The sequence below is a fragment of the Oratosquilla oratoria genome, chromosome 6, assembly GCF_046742065.1.
Source record: "Oratosquilla oratoria isolate Oo_2021 chromosome 6, ASM4674206v1, whole genome shotgun sequence".
Lineage (NCBI taxonomy): Eukaryota > Metazoa > Arthropoda > Malacostraca > Stomatopoda > Squillidae > Oratosquilla > Oratosquilla oratoria.
In genome coordinates this window covers 41,693,970-41,719,092 of record NC_134782.1, presented here as the reverse complement: position 1 = coordinate 41,719,092, position 25,123 = coordinate 41,693,970, and the positions used below count along the sequence as shown (strand labels likewise).

Genomic DNA, 25,123 nt, shown 5'->3' with positions numbered 1-25,123 from the left:
AAAAGAAGAAAAAAGACAAGTATTAGTATTGCAATATCCATGCCTGCTTAATGCAGACATTGATCATAACACACATTCACTTTCCAACCTTTCATACATATATGGGATTTGTTTGTGGTAGCCCTCAATGATGGATGACAAGACACTCCATACTGCCCATTTTCAAGACTCGCCTCCCTCATCTACTCCTGAAGATGAAGAGCCAAGATCTTGATCAACTTCTTTCACCTTTGCAGAGAAAGATGACAATTGGTAACCACTACCCTCTTACTGCTTTCAACTGTTAACATTGAAAGGCACATAGTAACACAATGGACAGATGTCCAAAGTCTCTTCCAAGAAAGAACTATGGGAAGGTCAAAGGAATACTGCCAGTCAGTGAAACTTTGCTAACAATTACTATTTCACACAGCAACCTGATGCATATACCGAGGCCCTCTCCAACTTCGTAGATGTTAACCCCTTGCTTTTCCAATTCAACACCTCAAAATTGAGGGGCCCACCACAAAACCCCAACTTAGGGGGGTCATGTTTCATTTCAACTGCCATGCCCCACTCACTCAAAGAAAAAGTGAAACTTTGCTAACAATTACAGTTTCACACAGCAACCAGATGCATATACCGAGGCCCTCTCCAACTTCGTAGCTGTTAACCCCTTGCCTTTCCAATTCAACACCTCAAAATTGAGGGGCCCACCACAAAACCCCAACTTAGGGGGGTCATGTTTCATTACAACTGCCATGCCCCACTCACTCAAAGAGAGAGAAAGAGAGAAGGGAGGGAAGAGAGAGAAGGGAGGGAAGAGAGAGAAGGGAGAGAAGAGTGAGTGAGGGAGGGAGAGAGAGAGAGAGAGAGAGAAAATCCTTCCAGTACATGTCACCTTCATCCATTTGCAATCTCCCTCCAATTAATACTTACCATGACAAGTTCCACAAGTGAGTTCATACCCGAGTACTGCAGCACTGGGATCAAAATAGGCTCAACCCTAGACACATGAATCAATCCATTGCACCAAATCTCTTACAGGTGACCCATGGGTCCCAGGTAACCAACAACAACCACCGGACTAGACCACAAGTTACTCAAAAGATTTCATGTTGCCTGGATAAGGCTTAACGTTCAGCAGTGTAGGATGAGATATTTGGGGTCTTCATGAAATGAATGCATCAGTAGCAATTGCTGCTGTGGCTAGGCTTGTTCTGTATTTACAAGTATATTGTTTTAAAAGTGCATGGTAACCTGAGGGAAGTTGTAGCACTATGCTTCTTGATCATGGGAGAAATTTCTTTGTAGAGATATTGTCTGAGGGTCTGGGCTTCGACAGTCAGTTTCACGGGTTTCTTTTGTCATAGGAGTGCATATATTTGTATATACAATTTGTGAGGTGCAGGTGGCATGTTGTTATACAGTCATGCTCCATACAGCCCTGTGGGAGCAATCATGTCTTCATACACTCTACATTCATCTACCTTTTTCTTCTTATTCCACCCACATCTCTTCACTTTAACATTCAACTCCATATCCATCCCTCCATTCCATACAAGTAACCCCTGAATAAACTCAATCCCTAAAGTTCCTCTACTCTGACATTGCAACTTGCCACCACCATCATCATTCCTAATACATCTCGCCACTTTCCTTATGTCCACAATCACTCACATTTCTCTAATACATATCTTTTCAAACTCTTGAACTGCTTCAATCTCTCCTTGAAATAAGCAACAAAGTGCCATCCACAAATAATCATGGCACCCCAGACACATAATTACAAACATCTACCACGCAGTCTTACATTTACCTCCCTTGCCACTCCTACATTAATCTTGAACCATGTACCCTTAATTCCTGACCCTCACTTGTTATCAACTTCAATACTTCACCACATTCCATATACTTCTAATGTGCTCCAGTTTCTCTGTCTATCCTATCATACACATCCTTCCACTCCTATCCTGCCAAACCACAAAACATGACCACTTCTCCAAATCCACACCCCTCCATAACTACTCCCTATACTTAACTTTTGATCCTTTCAATCAACACACATCTTTATAAACCGAACTCAATGGGCTAACCCCACTAAAACTACAACATTCATACTTATCTGCCAGGATGCTGTCACCTGCCATACCTAGACTGCTTGCCACTCCTTGGCTCAATGGCTGGCCTATTTGAGATTGTTCACTATACACCTACCTCAGTATATGTCCAAATATTCCCAGCTAGCAAGGATTACAATGTCACAAGATTAACTACCTGTTTGCCACTCCTCAGCTTGCTGGCTGGGTTGTGACTGGCCGAACTTTTTTGATGGTCGACTGCTGATTAGCCACAGCCCACACTTCCCAGGTACTCAGGGGGGCCGCTGGATGTGGACGGCACTCAGCACAAGGCACCACAACTGACAGCCACTCAGCCAGTCAGCAGTAACAGCCCGCTCCACATTCCTATACAACTCTGCCTCCCACTGCTTTGGTGAGCTCCAGCAATTTGTAGTACTTGACACCCAATTACAACAGGCAGCCACTCTACTGGTCTACATACATGCAGCAGCCACCTCAATTTGGCAGCCAAGACCACCATCACTAGGTTCATTCATCTAGGGCACCTGATTCCATTAGTTTCCTAGCTCTTCCATGTTCCTCACTATCCATTCCTGCATCACCTGTCGTATTCCTTACACAATAATCAAAAACATTAAGGAATCTCCCTCTGCATCCCCTATGTTTCAAGTTTTATGCAGTGGATACATCACTCATTTACATAACACAAATTAATATCTCATTAACATCATCATTCTATCTAGACTTACACATTGCAAGGGCCTTAGCCTGACAATATAAGCAAGGAGTCTAACACAATTAAACCTCATTACCTGCCCCTCCCATCTCCATACACTAAGGATGAAGTTGCCTATGTTCCTCTATCTGGCAACACAGCAAGGCACAGCATTCCTATAACCAAATGCCAGGGCTAGTGTACCCTACCCCGTTTCATGATAATTGTCTCCCCCTTTCCTTCCCTAATCAAAATAATATTGGAGTTGATGAGAACATCCCTAATGACACCTATCTCTTGCATTTTCTCTTCCTGCTCAACACTTTATGTATCAAAAGCCTCTTTTAGCACACTCTTTGCCTTGCTCAAGCTCACTCCATCCTGCTCTACTTCCCATACTATTTCTGCACTTTCCTCATCCATACCTCTCATTATATTCAAACCAACTCAAAACTACACACACACAAAAGTAAATCAATAAACAGTCAATATACATAATGAACTAAAAATAAGTCAAGGGTTACTGTATGTAAGTTATAATTACTGAAAGAATTAAAAATATCTTAATTTACAAAGACAAAAATCATGAAAATTATGAAATTATGAATGTACTGCATAACAAACATTTGGCAACTCACCTTCCCCATCACCAATGATTGCTACATCTAGCCCCATGGGAACCTCTGAACTCTAATTACATAACTACACAAGTTGGGGGAAAAGTGGGATGTTACATTGTCTACAAATTGTAAAAGTATGTGTAACTGAAAATGCATAAAGGTGCCATATGTATATATATGTATATGTATATAATACACACACACACACACATATATATGTATATACAGCAGTCAAGAAATTTTGTGAGTAGTAGAGCCTGTGTTAGATTCTGAAATGGAGGAAGTGGTTTAAGGTAAAGGTGGGCTGCATCCAGGATGTGTCATGTTGCCATGGCTGTTCAATGTGAACATAATGGGGTGGTGGAGGAGGTAAATGAGAGGGTAATGGGCAGGAAACTTGAAATGGTTGAGAAAATGGAGAAAAGTGGGAGACGAGGCAGTTGTTCTTTGTTGACAACACTGCTCTTGTGGCAGGGTCAGATGGTGGATAAAGAAGTCGGTGACAGAGTTTGGTGAAGTAGACATACATATACCAAAGGCTTTCCCCCTTACAAGGGAGGTAGCCAAAAAGAAAAATGCATAAAAACCATTCCCACCCATTCCATCCCTAAATACACTCCCCTCCCCTCCCTCCCATCTTGGTACCTCCCGGATGACAGGTCATCCCTGCATCTTGTCCACTGCCCTGGGTCAGAGGCAGTGTCGCAAGACACAGCACATCCACAGCAAGGCTGCTTCATATCCAAAATACAATGGCATAAAAGTATGTGATTGAAGAAATTTTAAGGTATACATGGGTAAATTTAGGTGATGTGATGTACAAGGGGAGAGGATGGCAGTCAGTTGTAAATCTTATGGGAGAGAGGCTGGAGTAAGTTGATAACTTTAGGATTTTGGGTCACATGTGGAAAGGGAGGAATGAAGGTGGAGGTAAATTGCAGACAGAGAGGAGCAAGTAAATGTCTTGTGGGATTAGTGTCTTGAGAAATAGTCATTTGGGAATGGATGCAGAGATATGAAGGGGTGATTATGTCAACAGCACTGTTTGGTGGCAGAGACTTCGAACTTAGGAGAGGTATGGGGGAAAAGTTTAAATGTGTTTGCGATGAAATATCTGAGAAGCAGTATGGGTGGATAGAATGAGAAACAAGGCCAAGACAGTGAAGGAGGAAAAGGAGATGGCGGATAGGGCTAAAGAACAAGTATTGGGAAAGAATGAGTGATATTAATAAATGAGGTGCGGACGCCAGGGGGGGATGATATGAACTTCAGGGGACCACTGAGGATAAGATGGATGGATGAGGTGAAAGGTGCATTGAACAAAAAGGGAATGTCTGTTCAGCAAGAAAAGGGTGAGTGGAGAATGACTGTGAATAGTTGATACTGTGGTTATGTGTGCATGAGATTTTGACTTAACCTAAAGGGATTTCTCCCCATCTCATTTTCTGCAAATGCGGACAGATGGGGTCACTGATTAATTAAAGCAGCCTTGTGGCAGATGTAATTTATCTTACTGCATTGCTTTTGACCTAGGGTAGATGACAGGATGGGTGATCCCACCATCCATGAGGACCTAAGATGAATGGGAATGGGTATGTGCCTTTTAACTTGGCTAACTCTCTTGTACAGTGGAAAAAGTAGTGTGTGTGATTGATTGATTGATTGATTGTGTAAGTGTGTGTGTGTGTGTGTACAGCATCTGGTGCCTTGGTTGATAAGTCTACAAAATTACTTTTAACAGCAAGAACGGTTACAACAGTGAGTGGATAAATGTCCAATGCTCATTTAGCATGACCAATTTTGGATTATGAAAAATGTATCATTTGCATGAAAATAGAAAGTTCATGCCACAAGACTATGTGACTAAATTCAATTTGTTATAAGCAAGATATCACTAAAGCAGTGAAGCCTGTATTACTAAATATGAGGATTGTTGTATACTAATCAACCTGGTCATAAGGTACAATATTGAGCACTTCTATGCATTAATTTCATCAGTCTTACACACCACACATGAAAGGCAAGGCTACTAACTCACGCTACACTTCAAGCAATGTCAGTTGGAAAGCAGTACTAAATAGAATGAAGGCCAAATATGGTCAAGATCACTGGAGGCATGCAAGGTGGAAAGCAACATTTAGTACAGCAATTCTTTGTCTTTGGCTGTAGACTTAATCCTGTAGAAGCTCTGGTGAAAAACTGTCGAAGCATGCATGAAAATAAACATAAAAAGGAAATGACATGAAAGTAAAAGCAGGGGACAGGGCAGAAGGCACTTAGCAAATACCCATCAATACACAATTTTAACTGGAGCTCAGGAACAAATCTGTAAGTGCATAAACACACACACACACACAGTGTAAACAAAATGAACATGGCAATATGCAAACTCTAAAGCCTTCTTTCTTATTGATATCCAAAAAAATTGGAAAAACATTTTAGATTTAGGTGCTTTAACACATTTGCCACACTGATATCTCTCTTCACACTCCTTACATACCTGTTTCAGTGCATTATACATGCTGTCACTCGGACCTGTAAGACCCTGACATGTGGAACCACTTGGCTCCTCGATTAGCTTAGTTAGCCTACTCCGACAGTTCATTGCAGGATTGTCAGCCTATCGCCAAAAGATGGTGTTTGTGTGCACCTTTGCCACTATAGCTTAAAGCTTCTTGGTCATATGGATGCATAAACAGTGTGCTATAAGGGTAATGTTGGTACGACTGGTCATGAATGCTGTCTGTAACCTATGTCATAACCAGAAATCTTTCTCCTCCTCAGGAGCAAACAGGAGACTTTTTATTTCAACCCAGAACACCCACTACTCTATGCTGGTTGGTCTCGAGTAACCCAGATTTAAAATGCACTAAAAGAATACTTACATTTACATCCCTAGATTTCTGTAGTTGGCTTAACACAAGACCTAAGACTTTGTTCAAGGACAGTCAGGTTCACCCTGAACTCTTTCACTCCAATGAAATATTCCTGAATAACTCTGGCTAAAACTAGACCATTTCATTCAGCTGAGATGCTACTACTAAATGGATTGTAATTACACTTACACATTTTAAAAAAGTGCATGGGCCAATTCATATATTACTCATTAAGTTAATGCAACCATTGCTTACTACTATTACTCTACATTATAATTTTTTCCCCCATCCAATCAAATTTGAACCATAATGTGATATCACACCCCTCCTCACTCTTTGCTTCCACCACATGCATCCCATTCATGGACTAATGAGTACCTGCATGCAGTGGTCCTCCTTGGCTGATGTTAGATCCATCTCACAGCTGTTGATCCTCAAAACCCTTCAACAACCTCACCTCAATCTGTAGGCATACGGTTGACACTGGGTCTAAAAGCTGAGGCCAAGTGATAGCCTTGAGACTGCATTTTCTCCACCTTTTGACTTTCTCCCATACTACTAATACCAACACCACTGCAACTGACTACTACTACAAGTCAGTGAAAGAAACAGTCCCACACTTATACAAGAGTCCAAAACTTCCCTGAGATCTATCAGACTCTAAGAGCCAGTGTTTCCTTAAGTCTGGGATGACCATCCTATGGCACATGCACTAACTGTGGCACATTACATGATTAGAAGTGGCACATGGCATCCATGTGATAAGAAAGTAAGCCAGCCTTATTCATTACTTTCAGTGATTTTCTCATTTAGTAACCTTTGTACCAAACACTATCTTCCATCACCTCATTCTGCTTTCTATTAAAAATATGGTTGATTAATCCAACTAATCTTGTAACAGGTGTGACTGCCCAATAAATGTATCATGTTTTTGCCAGCTTACAAGTGAGGCTTGGTACAGTTAATACAAAGTGGTGCTGTTTTTCATTTGCAAACATTTGCAGTTTTGTACTTTTCAAAAATTGTGTGATGATGATATGGTTTAACGTCACAAATTCCCCCCTACTGGAAGGCTAGGACAATGCCCCTCACAGAGGGCTTTGTTGCGTGGAATTAAGGAACCATGCCCTTGTAGCGCGGAATTTAAGGAACCATGCCCTTGGTTCAACTTCGCCGTACTGTTAAATATTTCATTACCCATCACAGTTACAAAGTGCATAAGTAAATGAACAAAAGAAAGGCCGACTGTGATAGTAAGCGTGAATTCAATTAACAGTAAGAAAATAAATTTTTACTTATAGCGGGTCCATCAGAAAAGCAAGTGTGAAAACTTTCACAGAACAGAAAATCTTAATAACACTATGAAACACAGCATCAGACTGAAATTAAAGGGAACTGAAGCTTGCGGTTGCGTCTGAGTTACAGAAAGAATGTAACAAAGAAAAGAAAAGAAAAGAGAAGTAAAGCAAAAGGTAAAGGAGGCAAAGAGGAGAGCAGATGTGAAATGGGGTAGGAGTATGACAGAAAATTTTGAAAGTAATAAAAAGATGTTTTGGAAAGAAATTAAGAGAGGAAGAGGAGGCGAATCAAGTAGGGAAGAAAAGGTAAAAGGTACAGATGGAGAGTTGATAATGGAAGAGATGGCAGTGAGGGGAAGGAAAGATAGCTGCAGTGGGAAATGCGAAGAAAATGAGAGTGATGAGTGAGGAGAATGGAGGAGAAATAAGGAAGGATGAGGTGAAGGCAGCTGTAAAGATGATGAAAGCAGGTAAGGCACCTGGTCTGGATGGATGTCATGCAGAAGGTCTGAAAAAAATTTACTAATAGAAGTTCTAAAAGTTTAGCAATGACAGAAGTCTCCTATGAAACTGTTTAAGGACTGGCAAAAAAAAAAAAAAAAAAAAAAAATTGCTCTACCAAAGCACTGTTATGAGACATACTAATGAATTCTCTCATGTGTCTCAGCAATTGAAAGGCCTGGTCAATTTTTGTACTTTCTTTTCATTAGCATTGGATGAATCAATTGACACATGATGTAACCCAGTTAAGCATATTTATTCGATGAATTAAAGAAAAATGCTCTCTAGTCACTTCATGAAAAACAAAAGGATAAGACATATTTGCCTGAAAAATTTACAAATAGATTTTAGTACATTCATCAGTGTGTGTACTGACAGAGCACCTACGGAGTCACCTACCGACACACCAGTAACTTTGCACCAAGACTATCATCCTCAACCTTGAGGGATTGCCATCATCATCACTGACAGAGCCCCATCAATGATTGGTAGAGCTGCTGGGACTATCACTTTGCTTGAAATTTTTTTAAATTGTCCTCTCCTAAAATATCACTACAAGAGTCAGTTTCAGCCATGAAACTGACTAAAAGTAAAACGAGGTCATAACTGACTGATTCAATTTTGAACAATACACTGATGCTTTTAGTGACACATTTATCTCTAAACGTTGAAAACTGGCAAAACCAAAACAACCTCAAAAGTCTCATCCAGTCATGTGGGTGAAATTGATCAGCTGTATCATATATTTTCAACTTAAAAATTCTATATAAATGTAATTTACATAATTTCTACGAGAAGCCACGAAATTTATGGCACATATGAAATTGTACATTAAAAGCTGGTGCATGGTATGTAAAAGGTTGGCCACCCCACCTTAAGCGAATATCTAGGTAACAATTATTGACGCATTCCAATCACTCCTTCCTATTGTACAATGATTGCTGCTCAATCATAAAATGACAGTACATCACTACAGGGGGCGTAACAAATTAATGATATGACTAATCTCTGACTACTCCAATGAATAGATAACATTTAACTATTCAGTTATTAATGGACAATGCATTAAGCATTTACAAAAATTAAAAACTAGTATGATCTATTAGTTACATGAACAAGCACAAGGTGAGGATGATGAACAAAATACTAGACAGTATGAACAATTCATCTAATGTCAAACAATATCTGGTATGAAAGAACAACTGGATTCATATCCTCCCTACCTTGATGTTATCTTGACTAGGTTATATCCTCACCTTGGTTGCTAGAGATATTGCCAAAGGGAGTTCCCCAGGCATGATGAAGTAGGGTAGACTACATTTAGGGCACTTTTTCTATCTCCTTCCCCAACTGGGCAAGAAGACTGGGTACAAAATAGGTTTTCTTTGCATGCAGGCAAATGAACTACCCTGTCCTGATATAATGAACAAGTGGACCTGTACTGCTCATGCATGGGTCACTACCAGAGGTTTCGGATCACTCTCTTCTCCCCTTACCATCATGTACCACAAACATGGGTCATTTATCATGAAATATCAGGGGAAAAACTACAATATGGTAACTGGTGCTAATTATACTGCCAGTCCCTCTGCAACAAGCATGCATTAAGATGGAGGTTCTACGAGACAGGCAGAATGAAATGAGCACAGGCACAGGCATTCCCCTTACTCCTCCAACGCTTGGGTTTTTGTAGGATTAGCCTTGAAGGGGGTGGGAGAGATTGCACATTGGAACACACTGAGCATGGCTTGTAGTGGTGGGTAATTGGAGAGAAAAAAAAAAAGCGAGGAAAAAACAAAACAAAACAAAAAAAAACATATATATATACATACACACACACACAATAATAATAAACAAATAAATAAAATGAAAAATAAATCAATAAATAAAAAATAAAATAAAATAAATAAAATAAAATAATTATGCACATCGATACCTTAATAATAATAATAAAATAAACATGATACACTGAGGTTCATTGGTGGAGGTGTGGGTCTTTACAGAAGATGAAGTTTTGCTGGACCACTAAATATAGGTACCCATAGTCAGTCCCCTACATAAGAACCTGTACAGTCGCAACTAGTTTGCCACCTCTTCAACAAACATCTGGGTATATGAATAGACAATTCTTACTATGCTAGTCTACTACAGGAATGCCAACCTTTTACACACCATGCACCAATTTTTTTTAGTTTGATGCGACAAATTTCTTGTAATCCCCTCCACAGTTTTTGTTGAAATGGCATAACTATTTCATTTCACTGTTTGGAGTTAAATGTGTCACTATGAGCAGCAGTGAATTTGAATCAGTTAGTTGTGACCACATTTTGCTTTTAACCAGTTTCATGGCTGAAAATGCTTATTCACATTGCATGTCATTCCAAAATGACATATAAAACTCTGGGCAAATTTCCTTAATTCTTGAAAATTTTCATGGGGATAATGACCACCAAAACAGGATGTCATAGGCATTTGGGATTTAGAAAAGCTTAATTTAATCTTCAAGAGGAATTGGGTTTTCTTTCCATCTTCATTATTTTTGTTCACTAAGTGAAAATGGGTTCATTAAAGTGAGTATGCAGTCGTCTTTAGCAAAATCATGAAAATGAATTTCTGCATATTTTGCCAAATTGCCATTAACAGCAGCACATTCACTGTTCTTTTAAGTGAGGAAATCAGGCCAAATCCTACTTTTCAACTGGGAGACAACAGTTAACATCTTGAATGCATTATGTCATTTACTATGTTTGGAAACAATTTGCTCTTGCCCTGCAGTTAGTTTTCCTGTCAGACCTGGAATAAATAACTTTTCCTACTGTTCATTGAATTTACGCTTACTATTACTTTCTGCCTTTCTTTTGCACTGTGTGACTGTGTTGGGTAACTGAAATATAAAAATGAGGCTTAATTTTCAAAAAGTACAAAACTGACGCAGCCCGAAGGGATTTCTCCCCGTCTTCTCCTTTTTTTTTTTTTTTTTTTAAAGCTGATTTTACGAAGCGGCCTAGCTGTGGATGTGCTGTCTTGTGACACTGCTTCTGACCCAGGGCAGTGGACAGGATGCAGGGATGACCTGTCATCCAGGAGGTGCCAAGAAAAGAGGGAGGGAGGAGGGTGGAATATAGGAAATGGAATGGGTGAGAGTGGTTTCTATGCCTTTTTCTTTTTGGCTACCCCCTGTGTAAGGGGGAAAAAGCCTTTGGTATATGTATGTACAAAACTAAATATTCGCAAATGAAAAAATTTGCACCAACTGGACCAAGCCTCATTTGTAAACTAACAAAAATTTACAATACGTTTATTGAACTGTTGCGCCAGTTATGGGACGATTACAGAACTAAATTCCTTCTTTCCTAGTTTACTATATTTTTAACTGAAAGCAGATTAAAGTGGGGGAAGAGAACATTTGCTAAAAAGAATGTGGGAGAGAAAAAAAAAAAAGTAGAGCCAGGTTACTTTGTAACACAAGGATGCAATGCACTACAGTTAGCATGTGTAATAGGTTGGCTACCCTTGGTCTACTATTTACTGACCAAACTACATCATCTAATGTCCATCCATTTCAAATATGAATTCTGAATAACAGTACTAAAGATGAAATGGTGCTGGGAAAGGGTAGAAGGGAAGAGTATGACCAAGAATGTGAGGGAGGTGGAAATATATAGGGAGATGCACAGAAATGCACATATTACCAAAACAGACACAAACAAATGACAGGATGAGGGGAGAGGAGGGATACAGAAAATAACACAGGAGATGATGACCAATCTGAGAGGGTGAGTAAGAAAGGAATGAAGGCGACACAGGTACACTGCGAGCCACAGTGGTGTTGTAGGTTTAGGAAGAAATTGATGTGTTATGAGAAACACAATACAAGCTAACAACACATAACTTTAGTTTTACAAATTCTTTTTTTATTTACCTTGATCTTGACCTGGAATGTGACCTGGAGCGAGACCTGGATTTTGAACGAGATGGCGACCTCGAACGAGATTTTGCCTTCTCTTGCTCCCCATTGCCAGACTCATCCATTCCATTTTCTTTCTCTTGATGTTCTGGTGATTTGGAGTGGCGCTGTTCATCTGGAGTCCGACTGCGACTACGACTCTTGCTTCCACTGCGCGACCTCGAACGAGAACGAGAACGTGAACGTGACCTAGAGCGGGAAGGCGAACGAGACCTGCTTCCTGAACGTGACCTGTAAAGAACCACTCTCAAGTGAAACTTTCTACTAATCTACCAAATAAAATCAAAAGGTTTCACTGGCCAAGATCAATAACTTAGTCTTCACGGCTCTTCTGGCAATCTGACGTCTAGAAAATGAAATTCTGAGTGGTCTAAAAACAAGGAAACTCAAACAAGCTTCTACCTGGAGCGGGAGTGACGCCTGCGAGATCTGGAACGTGAACGAGATCTAGATCTGGACCTCGACCTGCGACTCCTCCTACGGGAACGGGATCTTGATCTTGACCTTGAGCGAGACCTGCGACATTAAGAAACTTTCATCATACCCAAATAAACATACACTCCACACAAAAGCAAACTACAATATTAAAAGAAACCACCCAAAAAAAAACTACAGATTTAACAATACCCTAGATCTCAACCAAACTGTCCCCTACATACCTACATGGTGTCAATGAAGCACAATACAAATACCTTTCCCTCGTCCCTACTGCACCATATTATGAGAATACACTAACTAAATTCTCAAAGCCCTTGTCATGAATGATGTATCTCCAAGTTATCTGGACTTCCAAGACCCCCAAAAACTAACCTGAACCACAACAATCATCCTGAAACTTGGTCCTAAGCCAGTAGTTCCAACTCTAACTGTCCCCTTTTAACATGCACAAAGTTTAGGAACTACTGTCCTAGGCAATAATAAGCAACTGAAATACATTTTCTCCCCAAAAAATATAAAACACAGGAAATAAATGGTCAACTAAAGTTCCTTTGACTGGAAACTCACAGCAGCTGAAGATAGTTCATGGGTCCTTCTTCTAATCTTGCTAGAAAGAAAGGAAGCAGTTGTCATCTGTCAGCTCTCCATATGTGAGCGCTAGACCTTCCAGGCCTTACCTTCACAAAAAGGTGAGCGTACTGGAGACAGGTACCAGGTACATTCCAACATTTCTTTCTAGAAAGGCCTATGGGCTCACCATGGGATTACCACGGTTTACTTAAGTTGCAAGTTTCCAGTCACTGAAACTTCAGGCATCAATTATCACAACCCATGGACTTTAACCAAAACAGTTACCTTCGGCGTCTGCGTCTGTGTGGAGGTGTTTCTGGACGCCCATAGCGTGCCATTTGTACACGCAATTCTCGACCATCTAATCTCCGACCATCCATGGCCTCCATTGCATCTTCAGCATCCCGTCTATCATAATATCTGGAACAAAATGGGAATCTTGTGAAATGAATAACTTAATATACCAATGGTTATTTCCACCTTACAAGGGAGGCAGACAAAAAACAAGGGCATAAAATCAACTCCCACCCATTCACCACCCCTCCCTCCTTTTTACCTTGGCACTTCCTTGATGACAGGTTATCCCTGCATCATAAAGCAGTGTAGCAAGACACTGCAAGTCTGCTTCATTTCATAGGCAACCCCCTGTTCTCTCATGCAAAAAAAGAGAAGACAGAGAGAAATCCCCTCTGGCTGCATTAAAATATCATCCACACACAATCCCTCACCCCCATCCCCCACCCACTAATCACACCACCATCCATACACAACCATTCTCCATTCACCCCTATCTTCTGTCTTCTCCTTTCCTTCCTCAACAGACATTTCCCTCTTTTGCAATGCCCCTTTACCCCATCCATCTCATCCTTGGTCGCCCTCGTGTTCACTCTTTCCACCTCTGCCTTCCACACCTCATTTACTAATCTTTCTTCACTCATTTTTATGTGTCCTAATCATTCCAATACTCTTTCATCAACCCTATCTCCCAACTCCCTTACCACCCCCGCTCTCCTCACCTCCTTGTTTCTCACTTCATCACAATCACATTCAAACTCCTCTCTTCTGTTCCACTGAGTCCCATTCAGTGCTATTGGCACAATCACTCCATACAAGCTCCTCTTACCATAAATTCCCAAATGTCTATTTCTAATTACACTATTTCCTGTAAGGCACTGACTTGCTTCTCTCAATCTACATTCTATCTCCACCGCCATTCCTCCCTTTCCTGCCACATTCGTACCTTAGTATCTAAAACTATCCACTTCCTCCAGTCTCTCCCTTCATAGTTACTTCCGATTTGCTGCCACATTCTCTCCTTGTATCTCATCAGTTTACTTTTACCCACATTTATCTTCAACTTCCTTCTTTTGCACACCTTCCCATTAACTTCATTAATCCCTCCTCTGATCCTACCACAAGCACAGGAACTTACACTAGATCTTTAACCATAACTGTTCACCTTTAACCTATATGGAAGGATTGCTTGGGATAGATATGTAGCTTTTGGATTAAAACCAATAGTGGGTAAACAAAGAACAAAAACAATGAACCACTGGCACCAACTTATGAAAGCAAACTACATTAAAAACTGGAAAATACATACATCTTTAGATTTTCTTGCCAACGCATGCCCATTTCCCCTCAACTTTGAGGATGAACTGAGATAGATAGGACAAGCAAGTTTCGGTTAGGCATGGAATGGGTGAATGCTTTGACTTGGCCGCACTGCTCATTAGGGAAATCTGGCCTTTAGGTATATGTACGAGACAGCAAACCTCACAAACAAGGATTTTATAATTGACAACAATCAATCATAAGATTTTCTAAACAGTTACTTCACTAATGATCTGCCATGAGGTACAACTCTGATACATACATATACCAAAGGCTCCCCCCCCCTTATATGGGAGGTAGCCAAAAAACAAAGGCATAAAAACCACTCCCACCCATTCCCTATCACTCCCCTCCCCTCCACCCTCTTATCTTGGCACCTCTTGGATCAGGTCATCTCTGCATTGTGTCCACTGCCCTGGGTCAGAAGCAGTGTCACAAGACACAGCACATCCACAGCAAGGCCGGTTCATTAAATCAGTGACCAACCCCCCTCTCCGTCCTCTCATGCAGAAAAAGAGAAGATGGGGAGAAATCCCTTTGGCCTGCATCAATTTTTTTTCACACCCTGTATCCCCCGCCCTTCCATCTCATGGATCACAACATCATCCATATACAGTAGATGCCTGATTTAACAAACTAATTCAGCCAAGGTCCAGTCCACTAAACTGAATTTTCTGTTAAATTGAGCGAGTGAGCGTTGGTGTAACAGTGTTGCCAGAGCAGATTATAAAAATGATACATACCTAAAAATTCCCTAGTGTACACACACACACACATACAGTATATGTATTATTGTAAGTGAATTATAGGCAACACAATCGTGACTTGCAAACGAACAGCAACATGCAGTAATTTGTTGCAACGTGTGTGTGTCGTGTAACAATGATATGAGCTGTGTGAATTTTGCGGAATATTAGTCATAGTTTCGCGTTTGGTTCAATGTACATAATTCTAGCAATTAATAAGACTGGGCAGTTGGTTTTTGGATAGTGAGCATTATTGTTGTGTTGTTGCAGAAAACGTAGTTCGTTGTTATAGAAGTGTTTTTCGTGGTGATTACTCTCGCGTAATGATTTTGAATTTTCACATCAACTTACTGTTTCATTATTTTGTTTTCCTATTATACCGTTTATTTCTACTTGAATATATTTCTGCTACAATTATACTTTATACATATACTGAATTATATTATTGTATATATATTATAGTACATGTATATATATATATATATTTATATACCTCCAAAGTACTAAATTATAAATTTTTCCTGGACTTCACCACCACAATCTGGTAACATTGGACTCTGAGACACGCATGTGGCCAGTTGACGGAAAATGCTCAACTTAGCTTATCGTTCCCGCTAAATTGAGCTATTTCCGAAGACGCGCGTCTGGCCAGCTAGCGGAAAATGGTCAACTTAGCGGACCATTTCCGCTAAGTTGAGCATTTTCGTTATTGCTATTTGCAGTTCGCTAATTTGAGCTTCCGCTAAATCCGGCTTCTACTGTACAACTATTCTCCATTCACCTGTCTTCTGTCCTCTCCCATCCTTCCTCAACAGACATTACCTTCTTTCCCAAAGCCCTTTTTACACCATCCATCCATCTAATCCTAGGTTGGCACCTTATGTCCAATCCTTCCATATCTGCTTTCCATACCTTTTACTAGTCTTTCTTCACTCATTCTTTCCTTGTGTCCAAATCATCACGATACTCTTTCACCCACCCTATCTCCCAACTCCCTTCCCACCCCTCTTCTCCTCATTTTTCACTCCATCCAGCCTAGTAATTCCTATCATACTTCTCAAGACATCTTATCTCAAACAAATTCAAACTCCTTTCTTATGTTACATGTTTCTACCCCATACAGTGCTGTTGGCACAATCACTCCGCCCTACAATCTCCTCATAGCATCCATTCTCAAATGTCTATTTCTCATTAACCTTTTTAATCCACCGAGGCATTTACTCACTTCTCTCAATCTATATTCTACCTCCACCTACACCCCACCCTTTCCTGCCACATTCGCACCCAAATATCTAAAACTACCCGCTTCCTCCAGTCTCTCTCCCTTATACTCACTTCCAGCCTGCTGCCACTTTCACCCCTTGTACATCTCATCACCTTACTTTTACCCACATTTATCTTCAACTGCTGGCTTATCTCCCACTTTTCTCCATTTTCTTTAAAACCATTTCCAATCCCTGACTCATCACCCTTGCATTTACTTCTCACACCATCCCATCCATGCATAAATTGAACAGCCAGGGTGATATAACACATCCCTGACGAAGTCCCACCTCTACCTCAAACAACTCTATTTTCTAATCCTGACACATGCTCTACTACTCTCACAAAATTTTTTGACAGCTCTTGTAGCAGGAGGGATTGAGGAATTTAATGAGTTTGGGAAGGTGTGTAAAAGAAGGAAATTGAAGATAAATGTGGCTAAAAGTAAGGTGATGAGATGTATACAGGGTGAAAGCAGCAGTAAACTGGAAGCAAGTATTAAGGGAGAGACTGGAGGAAGTGGATAGTTTTAGGTACTTGGGTATGAATCTGGCTGGAAAATGAAGGAGTGGAGGTGGAGGTAGAATGTACATTGTGAGAAGCAAGTAAATGCCTAAGGGGATTAAAAAGTGTAATGAGAAATAGACATTTGGGAATGGATGCTAAGAGGAGATTATATGAAGGAGTGATTAAGCCAATTGCACTGTATGGGACAGAAACATGGAATATAAGAGAGGAATTTGAACGAGTTTGAGATGAGGTGCCTGAGGAGTATGGTAGGGGTTACTAGGTCAGATAGATCGAGAAACCAGGTGAGGAGAACGGGGGAGGAAAGTGAGTTGGGAGATATGGTTGAGGAAAGAGTATTGGGATGGTTTGGACACATGGAAAGAATGAGTGAAGAAAGATTAGTAAAAGAGGTGTGCAAGGCTGAGGTAGAAGTGAAGATGAGGGGGTGACCAAGGACAAGATGGATGGATGGGGTAACGGGCATTGAGGAAGGACGGGAGAAGACAGAAGATAGGGGTGAATGGAAAACGGCTGTGTATGGGTGATGCTGTGATGTATGGAAGGGAGTGAATGGGGGGATTGGGGGTGAAAGTGTGTGGGAAAAAAAAAAAAGCAGACCGAAGGGATTTCTCCCAGTCTTCTCCATAAAAAGGGATGGAGAGAGGGGGGCTGCCTATTTAATGAAGTGGCCTTGCTGTGGGTGTGCTGTATTGTGACACTACATCTGACCCAGGGCAGTGAGCGAGATGCAGGAATGACCCATCATACAAATGGAGCCAAGATAAGAGGGGAGGGAGGGGGTGGATGGGAGTGATGGGGATAGAATGGGTGGGAGTGGATTTATTGGCTACTTCCCCTGTAAGGGGGAAAAGGCCTTTGGTATATGTATGTATATACATATTTACATCCTTACAAGATCTTACAATGACATTTAAGAGTGCAGGTGCTGCCATGGTCAATTCTGAATTGTGAAAGTAAAATGAGAATGATTTTATGCCTTTTCTTTTTTGGCTACCTTCCTTGTAAGGGGGAAAAAAGCCTTGGTATATGTATGTATGAAAGTAAAAAAAAAAATGTTATATATACCAAGGACTTTTTCTCCCTTAGAAGGGAGATAGCTGAAGTCAATGGGCATAATTCCACTCCAACCCATTTCATCCCCACATATTCCACTCCCATTCACCACCCCCTCCCTCTTTTCTTGGTTCCTCCCTGAATCTCACCCATTGCCCTGGGTCAGAAGCAATATAGCAAGATGCATCACATCCACAGCAAGGCCACTTCATTTAATCAGTAAACCGTCCCCTCATGCAGGAAAACAGAGGGCAGGGGGGAAATCCCTTCAGGCAGGCTGCCTCAAAATATCATTCACACATAATATTAAAGACAAAAAGTATCAAGAACAATGGCATACTATGGATACTTAGCAAATCTACTCATAAAAAATTAATAAAAAATGAATAAAATAAAATCTAAATGACAACAGGAGTAAACACACTAAAAATTAGATTGTATCCATACACACATGAACAATTCATTGTGTATACTGTACAACAAACATATCTGGCTCAACAGTAAAAGAATGACAGTCAGAAAACCCAAGTGAAGCACGAGAAAATTAGAAAATTTCAAAAGTGCACACATGCAATATAGCATTAGAAAATTAAATATTGATTTTGTAATTTATAATACATCTACATATTTTTTCTTGGTGGAAATGATTAACAAAAATGTTGCTAAAAGGCACTTATGAATGAAACCAATGAGACTGCCTGAAATGCTATATTTGCTTTGATTGATGAAGTGGTCGAAGAAATTAAAGTAGCAAATTTGTCTGTTCTATCCCAACCTGCCTTGAGTAATGCAATACCTATAACTCTATAGGCCATCAGGGTTGTTGACAGCTGGTTTTGGTATCTAATCAGACTGCAAGGAGTTGCATACCTTTCAGAAATGCACAAATCTCAGATCTAGCTCTAGTTTTTTATTAAAAATATGCACCCTGCAAGGTATTGACAGAACTGTGGGCGTATTCCTAATCCTATGATCACATCTTAGTTTGGTATTGTATTTGCTTTTAGCAGGGCTGGACAGACACCATGACATCTCAATCCTATGATCGCAGCTTTGTTCTGTAGTGTATTTCCTTTAAACATCTTCTGTTAATGACTTCTGCCGAGAGACACATCACATTGATGCATTATAATTTACAAAATACTTAATTTTCTAATGCTATATCACGTAGGTGTACACTTTTTAACAAGAATGTTTTTCTTGACTAAATAAAGACAACATTGCTATATTGGTAACAGCTTTAATAACTATCATTTTGCATCCATTTGCTACTTTTGGCTATGTTATTCTAATATAAAAAAAATTCACATCAAATGAGGATGCCCGTTTCTTATTCAATGAAAAAATATCTTGCAAAAACATGTTAAAGAAATTTCTTGTGAAAGGATGGTACTGCTTACTTCAAAGAAATTTTTTTTTTAGGATTTCCTACAGTTTAAAAATATATACAGTCCATAGCTTTCCTCCTCAGTACAATTTGAGATTTAATTTATGTTTTGGAAGTGTTGTTCCTAATCTCAACAATAACCACTTATATTCCTCAGTTTCCCCATTTTTACAAAACCCCAAAAATCCCAGGTGGGTTGGAAAAAAATAAATTAAATAATCAAATAAAAATAAAATATACATAAAAAATAATAAGAAAGGAACGATGGTAAATTTTTAGAAGTGCACACCTACACAATATAATAGAAAACCATAATACATCAACTTGATATGAGATTTTCTTGGCAGAAATCAATAACAAAAAAGTTGAATGATATGTTTGTTTTGATAGATGCCGAGGTCAAAGAAATGAAAGGATGATAAACTTGTCTATTTTAACCAAACTTATACTTAGTAATTCAGCACCTATTCAAAAGATCATTCCGGTTGTCGTGATGGATGTTGACGGCCTAACTGACGGCAATTAACAGACGAGAGCAGAACACTTTTCTCAAAAAGTCCAAGGAAGCCATATTGTTTTTGTAACAGTATTCATTAATGTCACTTGGAGTTGTAGACCACCCAGTCCATAACATGAAATCCATCATCTAATGGACAGTGACTGGACTGGACAGACATGGCATCTGGACTGTATCCTAGTGGCTTCGTTTGTTAGTAAATTTATTTTTCAAACGAGAAAAAAGTGAAAAAAAAAAAAAAAAAACTTCCCCCCCCAAAAAAAAACCTGCAACCAAGAAATATCGGGTCTCACTACTTGCCGAACAAAACCGATAAAAGCCGAACATACCAACAAAACCCAAACAAGGACGGTTTTCGCTCAAATGCACACTATATATATATGGTTGCATTATTTGAACTATTTTCTTTAAAATGTGTGATTTCCATGTAATATGATCAAAGAGAAGTTACGTTTTTATCCTCTGCAAAATTACCGAACACAGCTACGATTCAACCCAGCCCGCCATCTATGATCACTGGTGGTATGGATCAAACTACACTCTTTTAAGTTTCTTACTATTGTGATATTAGTATAATAGACTGCATATAGTTGAATTATTTCAACTATTTTCTTTAAAATGTGTGGTTTTCATGTGATTTGACCAAAGAGAAGTTATGTTTTAGCCTCTGCAATATGACCAACCACAGCTACAAATACCGTAACAAATTAGCATATGGTTGCATTATTTGAACTACTTTCTTTAAAAGGTGTGATTTTCATGTAATTTGATCAGTAAGAAACTTAAAAGAGTGTAGTTTGATCCATACCACCAGTGATCATAGACGGCGGGCTGGACGAATCATAGCTGTGTTCGGTAATTTTGCAGGGGATAAAAACGTAACATCTTTGATCATATTACATGGAAATCACACATTTTAAAGAAAATAGTTCATATAATGCAACCATATATATATAGGTGTGCATTTGAGCAAAAACTGTCCTTGTTTGGGTTTTGTTGGTTTGTTTGGCTTTTATCAGTTTTGTTCGGCAATTAGTGAGACCGGAAATATCAAGGTCTCACTAAAATTAACTTACACTAGATCTGAAAACCTAACAGGTTTTTTTTTTATCATACCGCCAGCTTTCTACCCCATTTGTTCATGTCAGTGATAATATACAGGATGAAACAGGGAAACATATACAAAAACATGATGTACATTTTATGATTTTCAAATATGATCTATGCTTTCCACAACAAAAATGGTCTTCCATGAACACTAAAAAATGTCCTAAAATCAATGCAACCCATTCTTCACCTATGCCATAATGTAGGTACCCCGGAATCCGCGCGCGGCGCCACTGTCGATCTTGTGTTGTTTTCATGGCCAAATGTTGCGGCCCACTATTTTTTGTTTAGTTCAATTTGAATGCTTCCCGCGCTTTGCGCATGCGCAAGATATTCAAATTACCTTGTTGTTTTGCAAGTGTAAGGCTAATTCTTGAAATAGAAACAATTTTTCAGCGACTTAAACGGAAATTTGGTTTTCAAACTCGGCAACATAGTTTTCCGAGTAAAAATATTAAGGTAAAGAATGTCTAAACATAATTTTAAGTTACATAAACAAGTTTTTCAACCTATTTTCTCCCAGAATTGAGAAGCTTAAGAAAATTGACTTTTGCGTGTTTGAGCTAAAAGCCCCGGAATTTAGCTATATCACCCATGAATCTGATGCGTCCAGTTCGCGTTCGATTTTGTTTACTATTACCATTGACGACCAAAAACACACAATGACGGTTTTTGCTCAAATGCATAATTTATATATAAAAAATAGCATATGGTTGCATTATTTGACCTATTTTCTTTAAAATGTGTGATTTCCATGTAGAATGATCGAAGAGAAGTTACGTTTTTATCCTCTACAAAATTATCAACCGGCAACCAACGTCATTGTTTGGGTTTCGTCGGCGTTGGTTGCCGGCTGATAATTTTTCAGAGGATAAAAACGTAACTTCTCTTCTATCATTTTAAGAGGAAATTATCCATTTTAAAGAAAATAGGTCAAATAATGCAACCATGTGCTATTTTTTATATATAAATTATGCATTTGAGCAAAAACCGTGATTGTGTGGTTTTGGTCGGCGTCGGTCGACTTCGGTCGGCGTTTAGCGACAGCTTCATGGTTGCCATGAAAAGGCAAATATGGTATGATGGAGATGTCTCACTTTGTTTTTGACATGCTCATGTGATTTGTTGATCCATAAAACCCAAGTATTCCGAATTTTAATAAAATTGGACCAGTGGTTTAGAGTTAATGTGTATTTCTTTACCGAAATCTTTACAAATTACCACCCTTAATTCTAACACTTTGTTATGGTAAAGTCGAGCCAAAAATGCGGGCTAAGAAAATAATTCAAAAAATCGTATCTCCCTTATTTTTCAAGCTATTTCAAAAATTTAAAAAGCATTTTGTTTCTAATAAAGTTGTCTTTCATATGCAACAATAATATAAAGGTTAATTTTTTTTTGAAAATTTTGTGGGGGTACCTACATAATGTTCCAAATTTACTCTGAACCTCTAGCATATCTACTGATCCCAATAAAACCAGAAGTTTATTGTAGTTGCAAGACTGTAAATAGTTTATGGCTTGGAAAATTAAAAAGTCGCATGGATATAAACATACCATGTAGGTACCCCATGTTTTCATGGCCATATGTTGCGGCCCACTAGCATTTATTTAGTTCAATTCGAATGCTTCCCGCGCTTATCGCATGCGAAAGATACTCAAATTATCTTGTTGTTTTGCAAGTGTAAGGCTAATTCTTGAAATAGAAACAAATTTTCAGCGATTTAAACGGAAATTTGGTTATCAAACTCGGCAACATAGTTTTCCGAGTAAAAATATTAAGGTAAGGAATCACTAAACATAATTTTAAGTTACATAAACAAGTTTATCAACCTATTTTCTCACGGACATGAGAAGCTTAATATCGTGTATTACTTCATGTTTGAGCTTATCGCCCCGGAATGTAGCCATATCACCCATGAATCTGATGCGTCCAGTTCGCATTCGATTTTGTTTACTTATTACCATTGACGACCAAAATCACACAATGACGGTTTTTGCTCAAATGCATAATTTATACATAAAAAATAGCATATGGTTGCATTATTTGACCTATTTTCTTTAAAATGTGTGATTTCCATGGAGAATGATTGAAGAGAAGTTACGTTTATATCCTCTACAAAATTATCAACCGGCAACCAATGCCGTCATTACTCATTGTTTGGGATTCGTCAGCGTTGGTTGCCGGGTGATAATTTTTCAGAGGATAAAAACGTAACTTCTCTTTGATTATTTTACGTGGAAATCATCCATTTTAAAGAAAATAGGTCAAATAATGCAACCATGTGCTATTTTTTATATATAAATTATGCATTTGAGCAAAAACCGTCATTGTGTGGTTTTGGTCGGCGTTTAGCGAGACCCACCATTGACAGCTTCATGGTTGCCATGAAAAGGCAAATATGGTATGATGGAGATGTCTCACATTGTTTTTGACATGCTCATGTGATTTGTTGATCCATAAAACCCAAGTATTCCGAATTTTAATCAAATTGGACCAGTGGTTTAGAGTTGATGTGTTTTTCTTTACCGAAATCTTTACAAATTACCACCCTTAATTCTAACACTGTTATGGTAAAGTCTAGCCAAAAATGCGGGCTAAGAAAATAATTCAAAAAATCGTATCTCCCTTATTTTCAAGCTATTTCAAAATTTTAAAAAGCATTTTGTTTCTAATAAAGTTGTCTTTCATATGCAACAATAATTTAAAGGTTAATTTTTTTTTTTTGAAAATTTTGTGGGGGTACCTATACCATGATTCAACCTACAACCATAATTTTGATATCAATCTGATCTACATTAGAGGGAAATAAGTCTAAGCCCAATTCAAAAGTTAAATAAGGTCCTCCAAGGTCATCTACAGGCGAATGCACGAAAGAACAAGAACAAACAAAATACAACATTAAGATGCACATCCGGGGTACGGCCGAATTCCGGGGCCATGCAATATGTTGTCAATATTACAGTTATCAATAAAATATACATAAATTTCGTTAAAATTTGGGCGGACATATGCAACTGCCATGAAGTAATACTGCTTACACCGCTTCAACTAAGTAGAAAGCAAGAAGCGTTACTCCCTAACCCGGCAACCGACGCTAGTTCGTACAACTGTTCGTGCATCTCACTCACCGTACCATACATTTCTCACAAGTCACGAGAACCACCTTTATATATATGGGTGGTGATTACCTCTACTAATGCCAAAACTTTATGTATTAGAAATACTCACCGTACAAATGCAAATCCTCTGCTTTCTCGAGAGAACCTATCTCGTGGTATGTAGACATCACCGATTTCTCCATATTTCTCAAATGAACGTCGAAGATCTTCGGGAGTTGTTCTATATGTTAAGTTATCGACCTTCAGGGAGGTCATGCCCTTAATATCAGGGGGACCCCGACCGTAACTCATCGTTGCAGATGACAATTACAATCAAAGACTATAGTCCATGTGATCTGTGCTTAAATATTTTGAGCGAAGATTGTCGTTCTTCCTGCCGCTTGGGTTTCCTCTCCGATCCAAAGCGCGGCATAGTATAGACGATATGAATACACAGTAGTACGCGTGATACTCAAAAACAAGTAAACATCGCACAAGTAAAAATGCAGTTAGTATGTATCCAAACATATATATTGTACTGTAAGAGCGTTACATATTATATAATACATTTTTATCCTCTATAGTATAAAGTTAGTTTAAGATGGAAAATTGCACACGATTACTTATATATTTTCGGGGTTCAATTTACAATTTCAGTGTTTTGGCGGGAAACAATATAGTTATATTACTAAGAATCCAGTCTGCATGTTGGATCATTTGCTAGGGAAATTTCGGGCGATGTTGTCCTTTCGTTAT

The 25,123-nt window shown here is 39.1% G+C and overlaps 1 protein-coding gene across 14 annotated transcripts in view; it reads right to left on the bottom strand.

The window, feature by feature from the left end:
- The window catches only part of SC35 (SR family splicing factor SC35), a 45,253-nt gene extending 20,442 nt beyond the window's left edge, over positions 1 to 24,811 (bottom strand). For 2 of the 14 annotated variants that reach the window (XM_076186848.1, XM_076186849.1), the window contains exons 1-4: positions 24,498 to 24,806; positions 13,334 to 13,468; positions 12,443 to 12,556; positions 11,996 to 12,271 (exon numbers count right to left, since the gene is read on the bottom strand). In XM_076186848.1, the coding sequence (XP_076042963.1) occupies positions 11,996 to 12,271; positions 12,443 to 12,556; positions 13,334 to 13,468; positions 24,498 to 24,679 (707 nt within the window). In that variant the 5' untranslated portion in view covers positions 24,680 to 24,806. Of the gene's footprint in view, positions 1 to 2,256; positions 2,677 to 6,712; positions 6,738 to 11,995; positions 12,272 to 12,442; positions 12,557 to 13,333; positions 13,469 to 24,497 lie in introns of those variants that run through there. The other 12 variants (XR_012966484.1, XR_012966482.1, XR_012966489.1 and 9 more) reach the window with 12 other exon arrangements.
- Positions 24,812 to 25,123: the final 312 nt, after the last annotated feature.